Source organism: Asterias rubens, chromosome 11 (genome assembly GCF_902459465.1).
Source record: "Asterias rubens chromosome 11, eAstRub1.3, whole genome shotgun sequence".
Classification (NCBI taxonomy): domain Eukaryota; kingdom Metazoa; phylum Echinodermata; class Asteroidea; order Forcipulatida; family Asteriidae; genus Asterias; species Asterias rubens.
The window spans coordinates 18015083-18036843 of NC_047072.1; the positions used below are offsets into that span (position 1 = coordinate 18015083).

Sequence of the window (21761 nt, forward strand, 5' to 3'; positions counted from 1 at the left end):
CTTCTAAAGTTTATGTTTAATATAAAAAGTGTGTAGTTTCCGTATAATTGTGTTTTGTGTATTTTTGTGAAGAGGTTTGAGACCAGCTTTCGACCAGCTTTTTTTAAAAGACCCTTTTCGAAACCTCGGCCAGACGGTTATACTATGCAGTATCAGTGCCAACCGTATTTGAACGTGCAAGGACGGAAGCCGCAGTCGAAGACAAAATGTTGAAGCCGTAATTTCGAAAAGGGCCAACATAACTCAAAACGCGTGAATTAAAAAAACATAGTTGACAAAGGAGGGCGCACTTCATAAAGCATGTTTCTCGTTCGCTACTGAGAAGTTGATGTTTTGTGAGCGCTTTTTATCACGAAATTATACCCAAATAGCTTTAAATTCAAAGCACAAATTGTTGTGCCTTTGACGTCAGACAAATATCCACCATGTCGTCGTTTAGGAAAGCTGCTAAGACAGCTCAAAAAACACACAGAGAGCGATCTAAGGTAAGTCACTTTTTTTTTTTTTCATTTTGTTGCAGAAGAATGAATCCAAACTTGATTTTAAACATTATGAAGCCTATATATTATAATATGCACATATTTTAGTAGTGGATAATACCCGGCACTGGCTACACAATGTATCTTTATTGGATACTTTCCGTATCTTAAATCTCATCCTCCCGAGTCCCTGCCATCCACCGATCGAAGGTTGGTTTCAATGTATATTAACCGTTCCCAATTCATACGCGTATGATGACTAGTTGCAATATAACGTAACCCTCCTGCCGATGGCGTAGCCGGAGGGTTACGAAGCAGACGCAATGTGAGCAGGGCGAAATGGTTAAAAACGTACAATTTCGACAGCTAGTCAGCAGATTTGCTCCATTTTTACCACTTTTGAAAATCATGACACAAATTCTAGAAACACGAACTTGATTCTCAATGTCTAATGAATCCTACAATATCACTCAAAACACCATTGAGGAAATAATTTGAAGAAAAAGCACAAAAAATTACCAGATTCCCGAGCGAAAGACCCAGGTAGAAAATTCGAACCTGAGGGGGGCTTATTATAGCTCCATGGTTATACATAACCATGGAGCTATAATAAGCCCCCCTCAGGTTCAAATTTTCTACCTGGGTCTTTCGCTCGGGAATCTGGTAATTTTTTGTGCTTTTTCTTCAAATTAAGTATAACCATGGAGCTATAATAAGCCCCCCTCAGGTTCGAATTTTCTACCTGGGTCTTTCGCTCGGGAATCTGGTAATTTTTTGTGCTTTTTCTTCAAATTATTTCCATAACAGGTAAAACTGTTTTATTTCAAAATGACATTAAAGGAATGAAAAAGTGGCCCATGGTTTTTAGAGCTTTTTCATACTTTTTAAATAATACCCGGTAATTGTCTTTAATTTATATTTTTTATTAGTTTGTTTACTAATTCTTCTTATTTTGAAATGGATTGAAACGGATGTTAACTTTTTTTTAAACTATTTTTAATAATAGTTGCTCCATGTCCCGGACTCCCATCCCATGTTGTGTTTGCGCCGACTGCATTACAATCATTCCCGTTAATCATGCATTGCTAAATCCCAAACAAGATTTTGTACAAGCTAGGCTTTAGCATCTCGTCCAATTCCAAACAGTATTGAGACTGGTGGTGCCGCGCAAGGAAAATATTGGGAAATGTAGACAATTATTTTAAATGCTTTTCATACAAAAAAAGTCGTTTGAAACTTCGTTCTACTATCAACATTTTTGTTTTAATTGTGAAATTTTGTATTTCAGCCAACGGATCACCTTGGCTATCTGGAGAAAAAGAAAGACTACAAAAAGCGAGCAAAGTAAGTGAAGAAAGGTTACCTCAGATCCTAGATCTTGACCCAAGAACGTAGATCTTGACCCAAGATCCTAGATCAATCCCGGATCCTAGATCTGAATCCAGGAACCTAGATCTAACCCAAGATCATGAAGATCCTAGATTTTTACCTAAAAACCTAGATCTTTACCCGAAATTCTAGATCTTTACCCAAAATCCTACATGTATCTCTTTACCCAAAATCCTAGATCTGAGTGGAATATTAATTCCTATATTCAGCCCCTTACCGAGAATGGCCTTACGCATTGTTTTGGGCAATTAAAACATCATCATGCATATCAAAAAAGTATGTATAAATCAATATACCTCTGAAGAAGGTCCAGTTTGGATCGAAAGCTAAGGCCATCTACCCTACTCATTATATAAATCAATAAGAATATATTAAAAGATGTGATTACTTTTTACAACTCAGATTCCGTTTCCCTTTTCCCTGACATGTTTAGTGACTACCATTCAAAGCAGAACAGACTCAAAAATCTTCAAAGAAAAGCCCTCAACAGAAATCCAGATGAATTTTACTTCAAGATGGTCAACTCAAAACTCCAGGTAGGTACATTGTAGTCCTCACAATTTTAAAGGCGTGTCTTGATATAGACCCCCGCTCTTGTGGCGTGTCGTGGCCGAGCAGTTAAGAGCACTGCATTCAAGCTCTGTTGTTTGATCAGCAGAGTGTGAATCGAATCCCGGTTGTGACACTTGCTACACAAAATTGGGGAGGTAGTGCTTTCTGCTCTCTCGGCCAGGCTTCTGACTGATGATACCCAAGCCTACATCCGTATGGACTGTAAAAGGGGTAACCCTGTTTCGACCTAGGAGTAGGTGGCAACGGCCTCTGGAAAAAATCTTTCAACTGTTTTATTTTTTAATCTTATATATATCAATGTACTATGTATAAAACTAACATGTGAAAACTTATCTAAAAGTTGTCATGTATTTTAGATATTGCTGAAAATCCGGAGCGAATGTGTCCACGCAGGAAGAATGATCCCGAACAGGAATACACAGTCTGAACAAAATATTACAACAGTAACACTTCTCAGTTTCAGATTTGGGGCATAAAAACTGTTATCATTTTACCTAACCACTCTTGAAATGTTTCTCAAAACGCTTTATACTATAGAAAGGTGCTGTACACTTCTAACCACAGGTTGTTATTGCCATACATACATACAAAAATGTTTTATATACCGCCATTTTATCAAGACCACAGCGGTTTGTGGAGAAACAGAGAAATAAATAAACGAAGAGACAAAATGCAAAGTTTAAAATGCTACTTCATAGAGGCTTTGAGACGCCTGTACCTAAAGCGCTATATAATAACTGGTTAGTGTTACTATATTTTACCTAATTTAATGGAGGGATTCTTTTGCTTTTTTGAAAGGATGGAGTTCATAAGTGGCAGAAGAAGGAAGAGGTGATTACGAGGGAGCAGCAGTTGATGATGGAAACTCAGGATAAGAGATACGTCAATCACAAACTCACTGTCGAAACAAAAGTAACTATCAAAACTTTGTCTTCAGATATTTTACTATGATTCATTCTGTATTGGGCCAAGATTTTACGAAACTGAGCTCAGCATGATCTGTGTTCTTTTACTAAAAGATTCTTCCTTTTATTTTTTTTCAGAAAATAGAGAAGTTAAATTCCTCTCTGCATTATGTGCAAGAGTCAATAGAAAAACCCAAGAATAAGCACACCTTCTTTGTAGACTCCAAACAAGAAGGTTAGTATGAACATTCAGTGGTCTGGTTATGTGGGGTTAGTGGAGAAAGTTGTCTGCTGCGCAGAGTCGGCACCTAGTCTGCGCGTGCGCATAGTCTATGCGTAGCCTGTGCGTAGTATGTGCATAATCTGCACATATTCTACTCATAGTCTGCGCTCTCCAAGTTATATGTTTTTGTTCCAAGTTAACAACACTCCTTTCCGTCCGACTTCTTCATTAATTGTTGTTTTTATTTGTAATATTGTACACCTCCCCAGGATTATGGGGTATGTTCCAGTTACAATAAAATTATTGACTTACCTTATTTCTCCTTTTCCAGTTGAAGATTTTGATATAAAAGCCCATCAGAGGACATTCCAGTCAGAGGATTCACCCCCTCTGGAGGACAGCAGTGAATTCACACTGGAAGAGGTATGCACTTATAAGAGCTTTACAAAAATGCAACAATTGTCTGTCTATAGGTTAGGGAACAAAAGCATCTTGCTTAAAGACACTGGACACTATTGGTAATTGTCAAAGACTTCTAGTCTTCTTACTGGGTGTATCTCAACATATGCATAAAGTAACAAACCTAGGAAAATTTGAGCTCAAGTGGTCGTCGTCGAAGTAATGTGTTTTCGGACTTTGTCAGATGCTTGAATTCAAGATTTTTTGCTTACAATTATTTTTGAGCAATTACCAAAAGTATCCAATGCCTTTAAAGGGAGGGTGCACCTTTTGTAATATGTAAAAAAAATTACACCATAAAACTTTAAGAAGATATTGATTGACTTATACCACTTAATTTATTTTTATCTCTTTTATTTTAATACACCAACATTTTTTAGTAATTTTATCTATTGCCCAGTCTTACTCATGCATAACATGTCCGTGTCCCTTTTTATTTGTGTACAGAATGGTATCGTTTTCGTTGTATACGTTTCTTTTATCTTTGTAAGGGAAGGGGAACAAGAAGCATTTGCTTCTCATTTTGCTGCTCATGTTAACATTGCATTTCTATTTTATTGTTCATTAACTGGATCAAGCTTTCATTTGTACAAGTTATGACATGTTTTCTGAGCAATATTCTGTATTGATTGATATTGCCATGAAATATATGTATCTGAAATGAATTTTGTTTCTAAGTGAGTTTTTATTTTCATTTTTTGAAGATTCTAGACATTGAGAAGAGCAGGAAGTACCGAGAGTTAAGACAGAGGAAAGACAGACAGAAACAACTGAAAATCATCGCTGGTAAAATGCAGGCCAGGAGCATCAAGAAGGTACATGATGAAGGTTGATAAATTATTAGGTTCCGACAGCGAACATGTTGCCAATAGGGAGTGTCGTGGCCGAGCGGTTAAGAGCACCGAATTGAAACTCTGGTGTTTCTGATCAGCAGAGTGTGGGTTCAAATTCCCAGCCTTGACACGTAAAGCCCTTGGTCCCATGTGTTGTGTAAAGGCATGTAAAAGAACCCAGTGCACTTATCGAAAAGAGAAGGGGGTTCGCCCCGGTATTCCTGGCTGGATTGGCAGCATATTGCGCCACAGCACCTTGTAAACCATTACATGGTGCTTAAGGATTAGGTCTTATATGTCAAAATTCGCCCCACTCCTTGCAGTAATAATACTATTGATAGATGGATTGCAATCGACCGCCATATTTGATGAATTGTGCACTCGTGAAGAGCTACCGTTGGCTGAGAGTCGCGCGCAGCACGTTCACGCTGCACTTTTCCCTTGTTAGTACATCAAAAAGGGCGGTCGATGACGCATATTGCAACCCATCTATAGACCGTATCAAAAATGACGTTACCATTCAAATACCTGCCAACAACATGGTGTCTCAAACCGAGGACTTTAACAAAAGGGGATCCGGGAAAAGTCACACCGAGGACGTCCTCAATTCGATTTCATGTACAAAACCAATGGGGGCGTCTGAAAAATAAACTATGGCCAAACAATGGGAGAACAAAGAGAAGTCCTCGGGTTTACATCATAAACACAGCTGTGTGCACATGTGCGTGCGTTTGCCAAACAATTCATACTGGGAATGCTGCGTGCTTCTTTGATGTATGTGTTAGACGCACATTCGACCTGCCGTACAAGATGGCCACTGTCATAGCAACATAGGGGTTATTCGATACAGTCTATTTTACAAAGCAATCAAATTCATCGCAAGACAAATTGTCAGTATCACCATAGTGATTTGTATTGTGACATCACACTGTACTAATAGCAACTTTGATTGATTTGCAGTTAAGATCAATCTTAGATCTTTGGGGAAATCGGCCCAAGATCTGCAGGGTTATTCATTCACTGATCACTTTTGTTACTTTGGGGTCTTCACTTATTAAGTTATTCCTATGCCAAATATAGTTATTGTTTGTAATTTACTGTTTGATAGGCCTAATGTGGTAGTATTTTGCTTAATTTAAACGCTGACTGAAATACTGAAATAATATCATTTGGCTTCAGGTTTTAGTTTACAAACCTGCTGTAGTTACAGTTGAGTAAGAACACCATGTTATGCCCACATTGATATTATTGAGTTCATATTCTTATTGTTACTTTTCTTTTTGCTTGTTAGGATACAAGGAAAAAGGTCCTGGTTGCGAAGGAGACGATATCATCGCCAGCCGTCTACAAATTCTTCCCTGAAAGAAAACGGTGACAGTCTCTGGGTACAAGACATGTGATCTATAGGAGACTTAGTGCATTACGGGAAAGAGGCCGGACTAAAAACATCCTTTTTGTATGGCGACTCACACCTGTTTTCTTCATGTATTTCCCTTTCCCAACAGTGGTATTAAGTGGACCATGCACAAACCAGTAGGGCTGCTGACTCGCTATCCCATGCATATTAACTGCTTATCAGTTAAGTTTGATGACCCAAGTCATACAAAGTACAAAACATGTTATTTTTTAGAGATTTATTACATTGCAGGAAAGCTTCATTAAAGGCAGTGGACACTATTGGTAATTACTCAAATTAATTATTAGCATAAATTCTTTATTGGTAACGAGTAATGGGGAGAGGTGGATAGTACAACACAATCTGAAGTGACATAGTTTTCGAGAAAGAAGTAATTGTCCATGAATTTGATTTCGAGACCTCATGTTTAGAATTTGAGGTCTCGAAATCAAGCATCCGAAAGCACACAACTTCGTGTAACAAGGGTGTTTTTTTCTTTCATAGTTATCTCGCAACTCCGATGAAGACTGGTCTTTGACAATTACCAATAGTGTCCAGTGTCTTTAAGTTTGATGACCCAAGTCATACAATGTACAAAACACGTGATTTCTTAGAGACTTATTGCATTACATGAAAGCTTCATTAAAAAGAGAGGCCAGAATAAAAACATCCTTTTCATCTGGCAACTCACACCTGTTATCTCCATGTATTTTCTTTTCCAACGATGGACGCACCAGTAGGGCTGCCGACTGCCCCAGACATATTTAATGCTCATCTGTTGGGTTTGATGACCCAAGTAATTACACCGGCACTTTCCTATGTTTTAATAAATCTGATAAATCAAAACAATGTATTCTTTTGTAATTTCTGTTATTGTCAGTCATTAGGGTGAAACTGTTTTTCATGCGTATGAGTGCATCGAAGGAGCCTGAATTCAAGTAATTACAGTGTAAACACACCCACTAATTGAAAAGGATGTACTTTCTGAGATTTGTGGCCAAACCCGCATAAACTTGCAATACCTGGATTAACCCGGGGAGGGTAACAACAATGGTAACATACAGACCTGATACATCATGGAGGCAACAAAGGTGATTGCCTCCATGCCCCCTGGTCATTGTCTTGGTGCCCTTGAAATGCTACAGTTGAAATTTACAATTTCCTCATAGGGTGCCCTTTACCAAGGAGAAAATGCCTTGGTGCCCTTGCCCTTTCAAAAATGAAGCATACAAGCATGAAAATATCATTAAATAATAAACAGGCTAAGAAAAGATGGTAACATGAAAACATTGATAAATAACAAACAATATATACTTTTTGTTCACTCTTGCACTCGATTAAAAAGTGTATTTCATTTTCAACCACCTGTTTACAGTGTGGGCATATTTCTCTATGCTGTTATATCTAAAAATGTCAATGATAACTCCATGTCTTCATTAAAGGCATTGGACACTTGGTAATTACTAAAAAATAATTTTTTAAACATACTTGGTAACGAGCAATGGAGAACTGTTGATAGTATAAAACATGAGGTATGGCTCCCTCTGAAGTGACATTATTTTTGCTTTATTATGCATCTGAAAGCACACACAACTGGTGTTTTTTTTCCATTTTTCTCTTGCAATTTCGATGAGCAATTGAGTAAAAATTTTCACAGGTTTGTTATTGTATTAAAATGCGAGAAAATGAAATTAAAATGAAATGAGACTGTAGGGCCATGAGAGATAGTAAGGCAACTAAGGAGAATGTCCTTTTACGTGATTTAAAGTCACCTGGAAGTGGTATTTTGTCAAAATAAAGCTTTGTTTTGTCACTACAATGTGTGTTTTGATGAGTGGAATATGAATAAACAATTGACTGAGGTTTAACAAAATTAGTTTCCATGTATGAATAAACAATTGACTAAGGTTTTAACAAATTAGTTTCCATGTTATTTACAAATTTGGAAATAAGTCCGACCGAGAGGGCGCTGTTCGTGACGTCAATCGAGGCGCGATCGCATGCAGTGCCAACACAAGATAGTGACGCTTGGCGCAAGCTAAAAACATGCCCACAAAGATGAAACAATGCCTGAATTTGTCACGTAAGGTAAATGCTCCTTCAGGTTCGTTACGTCTTGCAGGTACCTTCTTCGACTTCCCCACTTGCTGGAAGAATTGTTGGGATGGCGTCATGTTTTAGAAAAGAACTTTTCTCTTCATGTCAAAATGTGTAGTGTACTCCGGATTCTCGAAGCACGACGGCTCAAAGTTTTTGCCGCCACAGCGCTGAAAAAGACGTCGGACCGGTTCATTTTGCAAACTGACCCCATCTTTAGTTGTTTTGCTGCATCCAGCAGCTATACACCTGGTCGACGTTGCCGAAAAAAATGCAAGAAAAACCTTTTTCGAAACGTATAAACTCTTGAATGTTCTTTCGATGTTAGATCGAGGCAAAGTCTTCCTCGATTGACGTCACAAAAGGGGTAGGCGGAGTCACCCCCACACACTTTATTATTTTTTTAAAACATATAAATCGTTAAAAACAATTACTGAAAAGATTATTTTTTAGGTTTCCTTTGTTTAAATTGAGGTTAATCACCCTTTTGCACTCCGGGTATGAAGTTTTAAATGCAGGGTTTCATCACTGAATTATTGGTTTAAAATAAAGAGATATAGAGAGAAATACAAAATTAGTAGGCCTGAAAATGTTCTTTGTGTAAGATAACTGTTTTCAAGACCACGAAAGTTTGATCTACTAATTATGAAAGTTGATGATAGGTAATAGCTTATTTCTTATCCAGACATTTTATCCAGAAATTTATCTATAAGGTTTGTGCTAAGTTTTAAACAGTTTTTAACTCGCAACAGGTTTTCATCAAGAAGTTTCACCTTCAAAAAACTTGTCATCACGAAAGGAAATTTGTACAATCTCAGTTGAGGAGTGCTGCATGGCTCCGAGAGAAGGGGCCTTTGGTCCTGAAGTTTCAACAGTATAATTTGCTCATCTTCAGGAAAAGACACAACGGATCTTTTCAGAGCAAGACCCCCCCCCCCCCCCCCAATAGTGATTTTACAGTGTACCCGCAAGTCTCCTTTTTGCATTGATACTTCTCATTCTCATTTTGGTATGATATTAGTATTACACATACATATGCACTAAAAGTCATATATTGAATATGAAACCACGCAGAATTATTGTTTGAATGAAATGTCCTCCCCCCCAAAAAAAACAAAATAAATAAATAAATAAATAATAATAATTGTCCCCCGGCCAGTGCCGTAATTAAATTTAACCCCGGGTGTATGCGCAAATCATCCAGTGCCCCCCCCCCCGCCCTCCTCCTCCTCCAGATCAGATCAGGTGGTGCCCCCCCCCCCCACCTCCCCCCTTCCAAAAAGTCAAATAATATAGGCATGCACCCCCCCCCCCCCCCCCCCCCTGGAAACAGTGGCCCCTTCAGCCCACTATAGAACACAAATCATGCCCCCAACCTGTCCCTCCCCCCCTTGCGACAAAAACATGGTGTAATACCGTTGATTTTTCTAGGCGAAGAGAGCTCAACGAGCATTGAGGATACGTATTAATCCATTGATAGAGGTTTACAAATAATTGTTTGCATTGTGCACCCTTTCATTGTGAAAAAGGTGGGGAGATAGATAAGTTTCAATTGTTTTACTGGATCAAGTACAATTTCGAAGCCATGCCTGATATAAAAAGTGGGGAAAAAATTAAAAAGGCGAAAAACACAGCTTATTGACCCAGACGTGATTTGAACACGCAGCCTTCTGATCTGGAGTCAGACGCGCTACCGTTGCGCCACTGAGTCATGCTTGCAAGAAATGGAATAGCAAATTATTTATAGTCAATTATAATAAGATGGTGCCGTACAAAGCAAGCTAGTTTAAATTAAAAGTTATTAATAGCCATTTAATATATCATTTAAAATTATTATGTTATCATATCCATATCCCTGGCGTACTAAAGTACGTTTTTTTGACGAATTCAGAGAGGACTTAAAATTGACCCGGAAGTACAACTAGGGGCTAATTTGACCTCAGGTAGGGAAACCCGGCACATGGTCTTTTCGACTGCCATGTCAAGCTTTCACAAGGTCTGTACCGCCGGGTGCCGTAAATTTTTCAGTTTTACTTGATTTTCTCGGCTCACATTTACGAATTTTAGTTCATATTTAGTACAACATTACCTAGTGTTTAATATTCTTGCATTATTATTTGTGATGTGTTTTAGAAATTGACTAAAACGACCGTTTTAAAATTCGATTTTGTGATCGGAAATTCGTGAATGCGAAAACCTGCAGCTGAGGGCGCTCTACTCTGTGTAGTGCAATGGTGTACATTTTTAGTAGGCCTCCCTAGTTTTGTCCAGCGTGTCATAAAAAACAGTCATATTTACACAATTGTACCTAGATTTTAAACATGATTAAATACCAGAAATAAACCCTAACTTTAAGTGTAGAGCCTTGACCTTTTGAATTAATGAAAAATTAAAAAGTTCTGATTTATTTTATTCTTTGCAATCCAATTCCAATCTACTAAAAAAAGTAATTTTTTTTAAATTGCATAATGCATGACATGCTGGATGGAATGCCGTACCGTAATTTCTTTTTTTTAGTTGACTGTCCTGCTGCTGGAATGGAACTTTTGGGAAAAATCTCAAATATGTTTTTGGAAAGTAAAAGTAAAGTCAAACTCGAATGGAAATGCTTTTAATTTGAAAGTGGATCTCAAAATTTAGTTTTGTTGTCGGGCTTGTACTTGATTCCCTTGAAGCCTATTTAACGTAATTTAATTTGCGAATATTTTTTTTACAGCTTTTGAGAATTCGTACACACAGTACACATATTCTCATAAAAATTGGTTCACAAAATTGCTTTCAATGTTTTTATTTACCAGTCCACCAAACATATGGGTTTGAATTTGATAATCTTCTTACTGTCCGAACTTCAGTTCCCCTTGGTTGATCTGCATTTGTTATAGACAATGTTTCTATGACTTTAGGAGAGCTCTGACTGTCTTGTCTGTGATGATAAAATGACCACACTTATCGAGGCATTTATAATGCAATGAGATTATCAATCACATGCACTACCATCTGAGACGACATGCAAAAGACGTCAACTCTCTGTGAAACAGGCATGACATTCTTCATAGTTTGGTCCGTTTTTAGATAGGTTTTGTTCCCTTGGAAGTCTGTTTTTCGATATATATTTTTCCCCTTGGAATAAAAAACACAAAATGTCCTTAAAAAAAAAACATTATTCAGAGCTTTCACCACACGTAGGTCAGCCCTTACCCTAACAAAAAAATGTTCAGTCCCTATCCTATACTTTCTTTCAAGGACCAAATCGATATTCGACCAAATATCGTGCATCATGTTCTGGTTGTGTTAATCATAACCCCCCCCCTCCCTCCATCCTCCCAACTTAGTTGGCATAGCACTCATATCTGATTTTTTTGTCAGACTTGGTGACCAGATTTGCCAATTTTTTAGCACTTTCAAAAATCATGACAAACCAATTGGTACAAACCAAGTACAAAACAAAGTATCGTTAGCAGCCCCGCTGTAAACTTGAAGATTTAACAGTGTAAACACCCATTAGCAAAAATGGTATTGTCCCCTGAAACAGAAGATTTAAGGCATTCAAAGCTCTTGTGTGGTTAGAGAAAACTTTATTAATGAAATCTTTCTTTCTCTATTACAGACGTTACTAATAGATGGGAAGGGTCACCTTCAGGGCCGATTGGCCTCGTTGGTGGCCAAGAACCTTCTTCAAGGTGAGTTGAACTCTTGTTATTATTTTTAAGCAGTGTTCAAATTGGACCTTTTTGGGGGTAAACTAACCAAGCAAATGGGTAACTTAACCATTTTGAGTCCAGTACGAGCAGCGCATTAAGTTCCCCTCCAAAATATCTTACCGACCCAAATGGGTAGATTAACAGACCCACGCCTGCCCGGTTGAATTGACCAGGTCAGTTTAACCGAGCCAAAAAGTCCAGTGCCAATGCTTTCTGGGTAAATGGCGCATCCAGTCCCCGACTAGGCCGCCGTGCCATGTGATCGTTGGGTGACAGATAAACATGTCTTAACTTAATGATGCAGGACACCCGAGTGTGGTTCAATATCTGTCAGTGATGATAACATGACCACGCTTTTTCGAGGCATTATATTGCAATGAGATTACAACTCAACATGCACTACCATCTGAGACAGAAATTGGACCCGAAAAAAACCCCATAGAAACCAATTTAGCCCACATTTTTACAGGATTTGTTATTTTATACATATTTTAAGAAACACCAAGTGAGAAAATTGGTCTTCGAAGCTTACCCCTAAAGGGTCCAGTGCCTTTTAAGCAAAGTGTTCTGAAGCGGAGATCGTTCTCAGGCCACTCTGTATAAAGCAGAAACTCTGTCCTATATATGCTTTGTTTTTGAAAGGGAAAGGACACCAAGTTATGTTCTCCATAGTAAAGGAACCCCATGTGGAAATTGTAAATTCCTACTGTAGCATTTCAAGGGCACTAAGGCAATTATTAGGGGGCACAGAGGTGATCACCTTCGTTGCTTCCGTTGAGTATCAGGCCTGAGAAACTAACAATTTACAGGCTAAGATTGGATGCATGACATTTTTAATTATTTCTCTGTTTGTAGGTCAAAAGATTGTCATTGTTCGATGTGAAGGAATCGACATCTCCGGTAGCTTCTACCGAAACAAATGTAAGTTTTCTTTTAATTCTCACCGCAACACAATTACCTCAATCCAAAGTCTTTACCAACAAGGCATAACTCATTGTCAATGATGAAGTTTACATCTTAACCTACATTGTTTGATCTTATGTGAGAAAAAAAACACTGTTAACTGAGACAATGGGTTTGCAGATATAGAAATGTAGGGTGCAATTTTATGGAGCTGCTTGAACAGAAAGGTTTTGCCTTGCAACTTTCTGCTCAGCAAATGTAAGATTTAACGGACCGGTCACACAGGCCCAGAGAACGAAAACGAGAACGACAAAAATGCACGCTGAGATTGGTTGAAATGCTCCACAGAGAACACGACGACGCCCATTCAACCAATCCAGAGCGTGGATTTGTACTTTTCGTTCTTGTTATCGGGGCCTGTGTGACCGGGCCTTAAGAAGGAAACCAGTGAAGCAAAGCACGCTACTTTCGATTTGGTGTAACTGGTGTCCTTAATTTGTAACTGGTGTCCTTAATTTGGTAAGCAAAATTTCTTTGTGCTTTGCTACTTTGTTTAAGCTTAAGCAGCTCTATGAAATTTGGGACGCCTCGGAATAATATAGAGGATGTAATTTTTGTTTGTACCTAATCTTGGAAAGGTTCCCTATTTCACTTGAGATACAGACCAAGTGAAAAAACTGATGGACTATTTACATAAGCTACTTCATTCTGCTGGTCAGTTACTTACTGCTTAGGGCAATCCTTGATTAGTATTGTATAGATTTAAATCCTACTTTTGTTCTTGTTCTATAGTGAAGTACCTGCAGTTTCTGCGCAAGAGAACCAACACCAAGCCTAGCCGTGGTCCCTACCATCTTAGGTCACCCAGCCGTATCTTCTGGAGGGTTGTCAGAGGTAAGGTCTCTTAATGCCACTTACTTAAACATTTGGTCCTCGAAACTCAAAATGTTTGTACTAATGTAAAAATACCAAATGGTGTCTAGAAATATAATCAAAGGGTGGTTTTCACAAATAGTTAAGACTTGTCTTAGCTCAAGTTTGGGGGAGTAACTCCTCCTATAAAACTTAGGACTTGTCTTAAGTTTTTAATATCTCCTAGGAATTTTCCAAGTTAGGACTATTCTTAACTCTTTGTGAAAACGACCCAAGGTCTTTTAACATAATTTTGGTTTTGAAGAAACTGAACTACACTCCCTGGCGTGTTCAGGGCGAATTTTTGTGAGTGTTTTTCTGAGTAGCTCAGCTGGGCCTAGTCTATCTTTCTGTTCTGCTAAAGGAGGAATTCAGCACTTTACAGTACCATTTTGGGCTTTAAAAAAATTATCACAGAATTTCTGTACAAGCGTTGTGTAGCCAATTGGCCAGGATAGTATTAAAAGGTTAACGATGCAGGACACCCGAGTGTGGTTCAATATCTGTCAGTGATGATAACATGACCACGCTTTTTCGAGGCATTATATTGCAATGAGATTACAACTCAACATGCACTACCATCTGAGACAGAATTTGGACCCGAAAAAAACATACATAAACCTGCCAGCTTCCCCTGACTCAGCAAAAAATTCCCTAAAAGTAGACGGGTGTTTCCATGTTCTGATGAACAAATGTGAACCAAATTCCTGATTGTGGAAACTTACTCCTTTTTTGTGTTGAATGTTATTCTACTTTTCTTGTCTTCTTGATTGGTGTGTACTTGTGTACTTGTGACTGCAAGATGCAAATGTTGGCAGCTCTGCTACTACATAAAACTGTCCCAAACAGAAGTATTAGAAGTGCACGCAAAATAACCCAGCAGAAGCGTAGCACTTAATCTGGTGTTTCTCATTCAGATAGCAAGCACCCTTGTTTACAGGTTTCCTCAGGCTTGTGAGCTACAGTGATTAAGTTCACTTCTTAGGCATCCTCGGTTTCATTACTGGACATAATGAAACTAGTTCTGCTATGTTAAATTGATTAAATACATCTAAATCTTTTGTTGCCCCTGTTTTCCTGTAGGCATGTTGCCACACAAGCGTGCAAGAGGCAAGGATGCCCTAAGCAGACTGAAGGTCTTCGAGGGAGTCCCACCTCCATATGACAAGGTATAGATTTTTTTTAAATCAGCAATGTCAGTACACTTACATGTCAGAACCTGCTTGTTGCACCCCCCCCCCCTCCCCGACTTGCTCGTAGGGCTTGTCACTTGTATGTTTTGACTGACTCGTACAAATTTGCCAGCGTGTATGTTGTTACTTGTGATAGATTCATGTTAAACTGTTTCACACAAGCAGTATGCAAACTTTTGCCTTGCCTGCCCAGCTGCCCATGAGGCAAGCTTGACTGCCTCGGAGTGCTCTTGGCACTGTTGCCGATATCAGACAGTATGAAGTGTGTGTTCTCGATGCCAATGATGTACAACTTTCACTTAACCTACATTGTTTGAGTTTCCGTGAGAAGAAAAACCAATTCTGAGGCTCGGTGCACACACACACTCATGAAATCCTTCACTCAAAGCGTTATTATGCTGAGTACCTTATGAAACAATTAGAAAAATTACTTCCAAAGCTACGGTCGGTTTGTATGAAATGAGTGCAGCTTCACAACATCTGACAACTGTAAGCCAACAATGCTATGCATTTTAACCGGAAATCATCACGGGAAAATTTGTCTACTGTCTTTTTTTAGAACCTTTGTGCTGTTCAGGCCCATTTGTTGTTCGTGTTCGATGATGTCGCATTTGAAATTACACTGTGAAAGAGTTAACATTTTCTAGGATTTTATTGTGATAGTGTAATTGTTGCCCCACTTTCATGAGGGCTCTATCTACAGGGGAAAATTAGTGCATCGCAAAACTGAATGTTAGCTTTGAGCCCCTTCTTTTGTGTTTAGTTTGTTTAATTCTTGGGCAGATTATCTGGGTATTACAGTATAAGTAACGTAATTATTATTATTAGTAGTAGTAGTAGGAGTAGAAAATCTTACATGGTGTACATAATTTGCCCCCCACTTTTATGAGGGGCTCTATCTATTTGAAAATTAGTGCATCACAACATTTTGACCTTGAAGCCTCTCTTTACTGTTTATTTAATTCTCAGGCTGATTTTATCATTTTTCAAAGGAAAAGGCTAGTTTTAACATGGAAGTAATTATTATTAATAATAATTACTTCTACTAATTAGTAGTAGCAATAGAGATTCTTAAATGGTGAACGTAATGGATTAATAATGACATCTACATTAATACACTTAGTTTCTACATGAGCTTCTAAAGGTTTTGTGTTTCATGTTTAATACCTGCATTTCAACATTTTTCTTCTCTTAAAATTTTACAGAAAAAGAAGTTTGTTGCTCCACCAGCACTCCGGTCAGTGCGGCTAAAGCAAAACAGAAAGGTATGTCATGTCGGAGACTCTGAGTAAAGGTCTTCAGAAAGAGAGATTAATCTGGGATTGGGGAGGGGGCAGAGATGAATGGTTAGCCTAGCTACATTGTCTATGATGATATCTTGACCACGCTTAATCGAGGCATTTTAATGCAATGAGATTATCAATCACATGCACTACCATCTGAGGCGAATACTGGTTACCTTTTCATTCATCTTTTACAATTAGGTGGGGGGTATATATACACAGAGACTTCAATACTAGTTTGTAAGACCGACGCTACGTGTCGCGTAAGAGTTTTGCTGGTTATTGTGGTCTCTAAAGTGGACTGGGCCAACTTTGATGGCTCTGCTAACCGCTGAACTCTGTGTTTGCGATCAACATTCTCTGCTTGCACGGCAAGCGTTGAATTTCTGCGCTGCGGCTAGCCTTGTAAGTGAAAAATGCCTAGTTGCGTGGAGTATGCACACGCACAAGCCAAAATTCCCTGCTAACCCGAAAAGTATGCCTTACTTAAGCGCAGAGTTCCTTGCTTCCGTAAGCGCCAGTTCACAAGGCTATAAAGTTTGGCCCTGTTTAAAACAATTGTTCTTATTAAAAGAGTCTTGATTTATATTACGATATTAATTGGTTACTTCTGGGTATTGATTTAAAAAAAAAAAAAAAAATCTAACCATGGTGTCTAAGTTTGAAATATTAATGAATATTCCCTTCTCTTTGTCGTTGATAGTTCTGCAATCTCGGACGTCTAGCCCACGAGGTTGGATGGAAATACAAGGAGATTATCGAGACCCTGGAGGAGAAGAGAAAGGCCAGGTCCTGGGAGCGCTGGAAGGTCAAGAGAACTGGCCTGGTAAGTGACAACATCTTGCTTTGGAGTTATGGCACTCTAATTTTGCTGTTCTCAGCTCTTTTTTCGTGTGACTAAGCACCTTTGTTCAAATGGGCCTCGGGTCGCGCTGGATTTCACAAAGACTGAAGACTAGTCAATAGTCATATCTCGATTTAGAACAGGTACTTGAAACTAGGACAAGCCTGAGGTTTAAAAACTCCTAGGTTTAGCCCTAAGTTAGGACTATCTTTGTGAAATCGACCTCTGGGCGAATTTTTGTTGTCTTGCCCAACCTTCTATAGATGCTTTAAATGGGCAGGGGAACACATTGGCCCCATGCCGACCACCCCCCCCCCCCCCAGGCCAAGCTGTATTTATCTCTGCTTCTCATCGGAGCTTGTTTTTGGTTTCAGTAAAGGTTGTTGTACTTTTTTGTCTATGATGATATCTTGACCACGCTTAATCGAGGCATTTCAATGCAATGAGATTATCAATCACATGCACTACCATCTGAGACGAATAATAGTACACCAATCTGTGAAAACACATGAGGAAAAATAAAACCAACCCTGGCTGAATGGTTGAAACCCCTTATGCATTGGGACAACAGAGAACAAATTTCCCAAAGTACCATACTTTCCTACGTAGCATTGGCTATCTCGTTCGCAGCCACATTAAATCTAGCAAATTTCAGATTTGTCAAACCACAAACTTGCAAGCAATCTCTCTTGTAGATTTGTACCCCTTCATTTATTGTGAAAAGGAACAGTGGACTAGTAAAGGGGGTTAACTGGCCTGCCGATGTTTTCATTTGCATTTGGCCACGTGATGCAACTACTTAAATATTTATGTTACACGAAGTAGTAAATGTTATTTCTATTTTGTCATCTTTTGCAGCAACTGCGTCGCAAGGCAGCCAAGAGTGTCAGAGACAAGGTCGCCCCCTACCAGAAGATCATCCGCCAGTACGGTTACAAGTAAACAAAACGATTCAACAGAGCAGTTACCATGGCAATCGGCCTCTTTGATACACATCCACAGTCTAAAGAGGAGCTCTACAATCTATACAGAAAACGAATGCGTCCAACCGGACAATTTGGTTGACATCGCGTTTACAGTTTTCATCCCAAACCAGGACATACTTGATAAGATAAGGGAACATAGTCTGAATGTGTCGATAAAGCAGTCAGCAAGATTATAGTACAATTTTTTGTTTATAAAAAAGCTGAAAGTACAATAAAGACATGGAAATGAAATTATAGAAGAGATTGTGTTGTGTTTTTGGTGTTGTGTGAATTAACTTAGTGTGGGGTGTTTTTTTTTTTTTTTTTTTTTATAAATAGAAACGGACATTTGATGGCAGTGTTTTTAAAATAATGTAGTCGCAAACTTTTTGTCTGCTCGGTTTTGGAAGTTGAATATCCTAGAATATCAGAGATAATATTTGAGCTTATCACGCACTGTGCCTTCCCCCATAGTCTTGAAATCAAGTCGGTAATTGTTTAGCTCGGTGTAGCTACGGGGACAGTGCACTCGTCCTCGATCCCAGTATTGACGACTGTTGTTGCCTGTATGTTGCTGTTGCATAACGGCAGAATGTGTGTTTGTAATAAATATGCAGCGCCTAACAACTTGTCATCAAGGCTACTTCCCCCACTGCAGATACATATACTTTTGCAAGGAAAATTGAGTTCAAACGAATCTTTCAACAGAAGTCGGAACATTCCAGCTCAAAATTACGACCTTTATTATTTACATTATTTTTTTTAATCCCCTGAAAATACACTGACTAATACAAAGGCTGAGTCACACTGCAGGGATAACGATGACGGCACATAGAGAACGCATTCTGTTTGGTTGAATTGCTCCACGCAGAATATGGCCACGCTTTTCAATCAATCGAAGGTTTGCATTTTTAATGTTCTTGTTTTCGTTCTCGTTATCGAAGCCTGTGTGACAGGGCCCCAACTCATGGTTTACACCATTCAAGGGAGTGTGAATAGACCCATCTACTGAGCTCCGCCCCATTGCATATTGACCAATCACAACGCCACGAAGGTCCGACATGCGTGTGCGTATCTTTGGGCGGGCGACAGAGTTATGCAGAAAGGCATTGGAGAGGCTCGCGTGTTCTTGCTCACACGTGCATCATGGGCGGGGCCTACTGGATCGGTCTATTCTTTATGCCTCCAGCTAGATATGATGTAACACATCATTCAAGGTCATAGTTCATTTTAAAAAATGATCTTAAACCAATTTCATATAGCTGTTTTTTGCTTACTGCTTACAAAATGCTACCTGCTAAACTGGTAAACAGGCACCACTTGTTTGATTTTGGTAAGCAGAGAAAGCCATGAAAGTGGGCCGTGGTTTTTTGACTTGTCTTTATGGGCATGAAAAAAAACCAGGTTTTCTATTATCTAAGGCCAGCTCGGGCCAAGTGCCAGTTAATACACCCCGAGGACCAATCAAAATTCACATTAAGTGGTCCGGCTGACCAGCTCAGTGTTAAAAAAGCATGTCTATTTCATTTGATACATGGATGATTGAAAATAATGACAGACTTAAAGATGCTATGTCAGATTTTTGGACCAAACATTAAAAAATAGATTTTTTTGAGTGAATGGTATTTCAAAGAGTATCACCAGCTCTAACGAATAAAAGTTCAACTTTTACTTTTAATGGTCAGGAACCATGGCACCAATTTAAAACACATAAGAGTTGGTCACGTGATATATTGTTGGGATCCCGACAAAAACTAATTTTGAGCACTTTATTTCACTGCAACTAATAATTGGCAGACTTTTTCAAACAATGGCTCAAATGAAAGCTTGTAACTTTCTTGACTCCCATCAAAATACCCATTGAATTTTAAATTAAAATTGTTGGGTCAAATCGGCAACAAATCTGACATAGCATCTTTACGCTAGCTGTTCCTGCCAGTCACTAAAGACATCACGGGTAAACCCTGAAAGAACTCCCTAATTTTAGTCACAAAAAACAAGAGGAAAAATTATGAAATCATTTGAAACATATAACTAGTTTAATAGAGGGATAATCTTATCCTTTATGCATTTAAGATAAACAGCCCCTTAGAATATCAGCGATTAAACTGTGCGTTATTCTTATAATATTCAAAGGTTCTTATATTAACAATACCACAGTAAACTTATCTTTAAAGTTGATCATTAACTTCAAATTGGGGGTTTGGGGCCCAGTTTCATAGAGCTGCTGAAGAACAAACAGTATGCCTTGATGCCTCAAGTACGATTCAAGTTTCACTGTTGCTTGGCAGAAATTTATGGAGCTGCATTTTGTTTCTGCTTAAAAACCGTTGCCTTGGATCGGTCGAGTTGGTCTTTGAAAAGCATTTGTAACCGTTTGTTATAAAATGCATATGGGTAGAAAGATGTTGTAAAAGTAGAATACAATGATCCACACAAACATGCCTCTAAATTGCACGGTTTTCCTTATACCTCGTCGACTAAATGACTCGCATAAATGGCCGACCTTGTTAGTGCGCACAGTAAAAGGAAAATCACGCAATTTTGAGACAAATTTGTGTGGATCATTGTATTCTACTTTTAAAGGCCGTGGACACTATTGGTAATTACTCAAAATAATTATTAGCATAAAACCTTTCTTGGTGACAAGTAATGGGGAGAGGTTGGTGGTATAAAACATTGTGAGAAACAGCTCCCTCTGAAGTGCCATAGTTTTGGAGAAAGAAGTAATTTTCCACGAATTTGATTTCGAGACTTCAAGTTTAGAACTTGAGGTCTCGAAATCAACCATCCAAACGCACACAACTTCGTGTGACAAGGGTGTTTTCTTCTTTCATTATTATCTGGCAACTTTGATGACCGATTGAGCTCAAATTTTCACAGGTTAGTTATTTTATGCATATGTTGAGATACACCAACTGTGAAGGCTAGTCTTTGACAATTACCAATAGTGTCCACTGCCTTTAAAACATCTTTCCTACCGTATGCATTTGATAAAAAACAGTTACAAACGCTTTTTATAGACCAACTCGTCTGAGACAAGGCAACGTGTTCCTTTAAGCAACTCTATGAAAATTGGGCCAGGGTAATTGTATCTATTGTACAGAAACAAGTGTAAAGAATAACGATAACTATACTAATGAAAAGAGAAAAACTACAATTATTGCTCATTTTGAAAAGTAGTTTTTGAATTGAATAATACTTTTGTGTGAGAAGAGTACAATTTATAGACCATAACCCTTAAAGGCAGTGGACACTCTTGGTAATTACTCAAAATAATTATTAGCATAAAACCTTTCTTGGTGACGAGTCATGGGGAGAGGTTGATGGTATAAAACATTGTGAGAAACGGCTCCCTCTGAAGTGACATAGTTTTTACGAAAGAAGTAACTTTCCCAGAGTTTTATTTTGAGACCTCGGATTTAGAATTTGAGGTCTCGAAATCAACCATCTAAACGCACACAACTTTGTGTGACAAGATGTTTTTTCTTTCATTTTTATTTCGCAACTTCGACGACCAAATTTTCATAGGTTGGTTATTTTATGCATATGTTGAGATACACTAAGTGAGAAGACTCGTCTTTGACATTAATTTACCAATAGTGT

The 21761-nt window shown here is 38.5% G+C and overlaps 2 protein-coding genes, 1 long non-coding RNA gene and 8 other non-coding genes across 11 annotated transcripts; 10 read left to right on the forward strand and 1 right to left on the reverse strand.

Annotated features, from left to right (window-relative positions):
* Window positions 1-289: 289 nt before the first annotated feature.
* Window positions 290-6587, forward strand: LOC117296835 (probable U3 small nucleolar RNA-associated protein 11). The gene is made up of 8 exons (XM_033779909.1): window positions 290-485; window positions 1768-1823; window positions 2302-2404; window positions 3240-3353; window positions 3485-3581; window positions 3901-3992; window positions 4733-4843; window positions 6153-6587. Exons 1-8 carry the CDS (start codon window positions 426-428, stop codon window positions 6234-6236), a joined length of 717 nt encoding a protein of 238 aa, XP_033635800.1. The 5' UTR covers window positions 290-425; the 3' UTR covers window positions 6237-6587.
* A 3406-nt stretch (window positions 6588-9993) lies between these two features.
* Trnaw-cca lies at window positions 9994-10065 on the reverse strand. Its single transcript has one exon. It is a non-coding gene; the product is annotated as a tRNA-Trp (tRNA).
* Window positions 10066-10307: 242 nt separating this feature from the next.
* On the forward strand, window positions 10308-18412 carry LOC117296799 (60S ribosomal protein L13a-like). The gene is made up of 8 exons (XM_033779858.1): window positions 10308-10350; window positions 11962-12034; window positions 12911-12976; window positions 13751-13852; window positions 14954-15039; window positions 16269-16328; window positions 17050-17172; window positions 18049-18412. Exons 1-8 carry the CDS (start codon window positions 10315-10317, stop codon window positions 18130-18132), a joined length of 630 nt encoding a protein of 209 aa, XP_033635749.1. The 5' UTR covers window positions 10308-10314; the 3' UTR covers window positions 18133-18412.
* LOC117297121 lies at window positions 11273-11361 on the forward strand. Its single transcript, XR_004519862.1, has one exon. It is a non-coding gene; the product is annotated as a small nucleolar RNA Z195/SNORD33/SNORD32 family (small nucleolar RNA).
* On the forward strand, window positions 12382-12471 carry LOC117297118. Its single transcript, XR_004519859.1, has one exon. It is a non-coding gene; the product is annotated as a small nucleolar RNA Z195/SNORD33/SNORD32 family (small nucleolar RNA).
* On the forward strand, window positions 13048-13129 carry LOC117297124. Its single transcript, XR_004519864.1, has one exon. It is a non-coding gene; the product is annotated as a small nucleolar RNA SNORD34 (small nucleolar RNA).
* On the forward strand, window positions 14373-14462 carry LOC117297119. The gene has a single exon (XR_004519860.1). It is a non-coding gene; the product is annotated as a small nucleolar RNA Z195/SNORD33/SNORD32 family (small nucleolar RNA).
* LOC117297125 lies at window positions 15337-15416 on the forward strand. The gene has a single exon (XR_004519865.1). It is a non-coding gene; the product is annotated as a small nucleolar RNA SNORD34 (small nucleolar RNA).
* On the forward strand, window positions 16424-16512 carry LOC117297123. Its single transcript, XR_004519863.1, has one exon. It is a non-coding gene; the product is annotated as a small nucleolar RNA Z195/SNORD33/SNORD32 family (small nucleolar RNA).
* On the forward strand, window positions 17583-17671 carry LOC117297120. The gene has a single exon (XR_004519861.1). It is a non-coding gene; the product is annotated as a small nucleolar RNA Z195/SNORD33/SNORD32 family (small nucleolar RNA).
* Window positions 18413-20402: 1990 nt separating the features above from the next.
* LOC117296959 lies at window positions 20403-21267 on the forward strand. Its single transcript, XR_004519828.1, has 2 exons — window positions 20403-20434; window positions 21199-21267. It is a non-coding gene; the product is annotated as an uncharacterized LOC117296959 (long non-coding RNA).
* Window positions 21268-21761: the final 494 nt, after the last annotated feature.

Excerpts from the sequence above, each read along its gene's own strand:
- LOC117296835 (XM_033779909.1), top strand. The coding sequence starts at position 426 with ATGTCGTCGTTTAGGAAAGCTGCTAAGACAGCTCAAAAAACACACAGA. Across the intron at positions 3,993-4,732 it reads GTGAATTCACACTGGAAGAG|ATTCTAGACATTGAGAAGAG; the intron begins GTATGCACTTAT and ends CATTTTTTGAAG. Across the intron at positions 4,844-6,152 it reads AGGCCAGGAGCATCAAGAAG|GATACAAGGAAAAAGGTCCT; the intron begins GTACATGATGAA and ends TTTGCTTGTTAG.
- LOC117296799 (XM_033779858.1), top strand. The coding sequence starts at position 10,315 with ATGGTCTTTTCGACTGCCATGTCAAGCTTTCACAAG. Across the intron at positions 15,040-16,268 it reads TCCCACCTCCATATGACAAG|AAAAAGAAGTTTGTTGCTCC; the intron begins GTATAGATTTTT and ends AAAATTTTACAG. Across the intron at positions 16,329-17,049 it reads GGCTAAAGCAAAACAGAAAG|TTCTGCAATCTCGGACGTCT; the intron begins GTATGTCATGTC and ends TGTCGTTGATAG.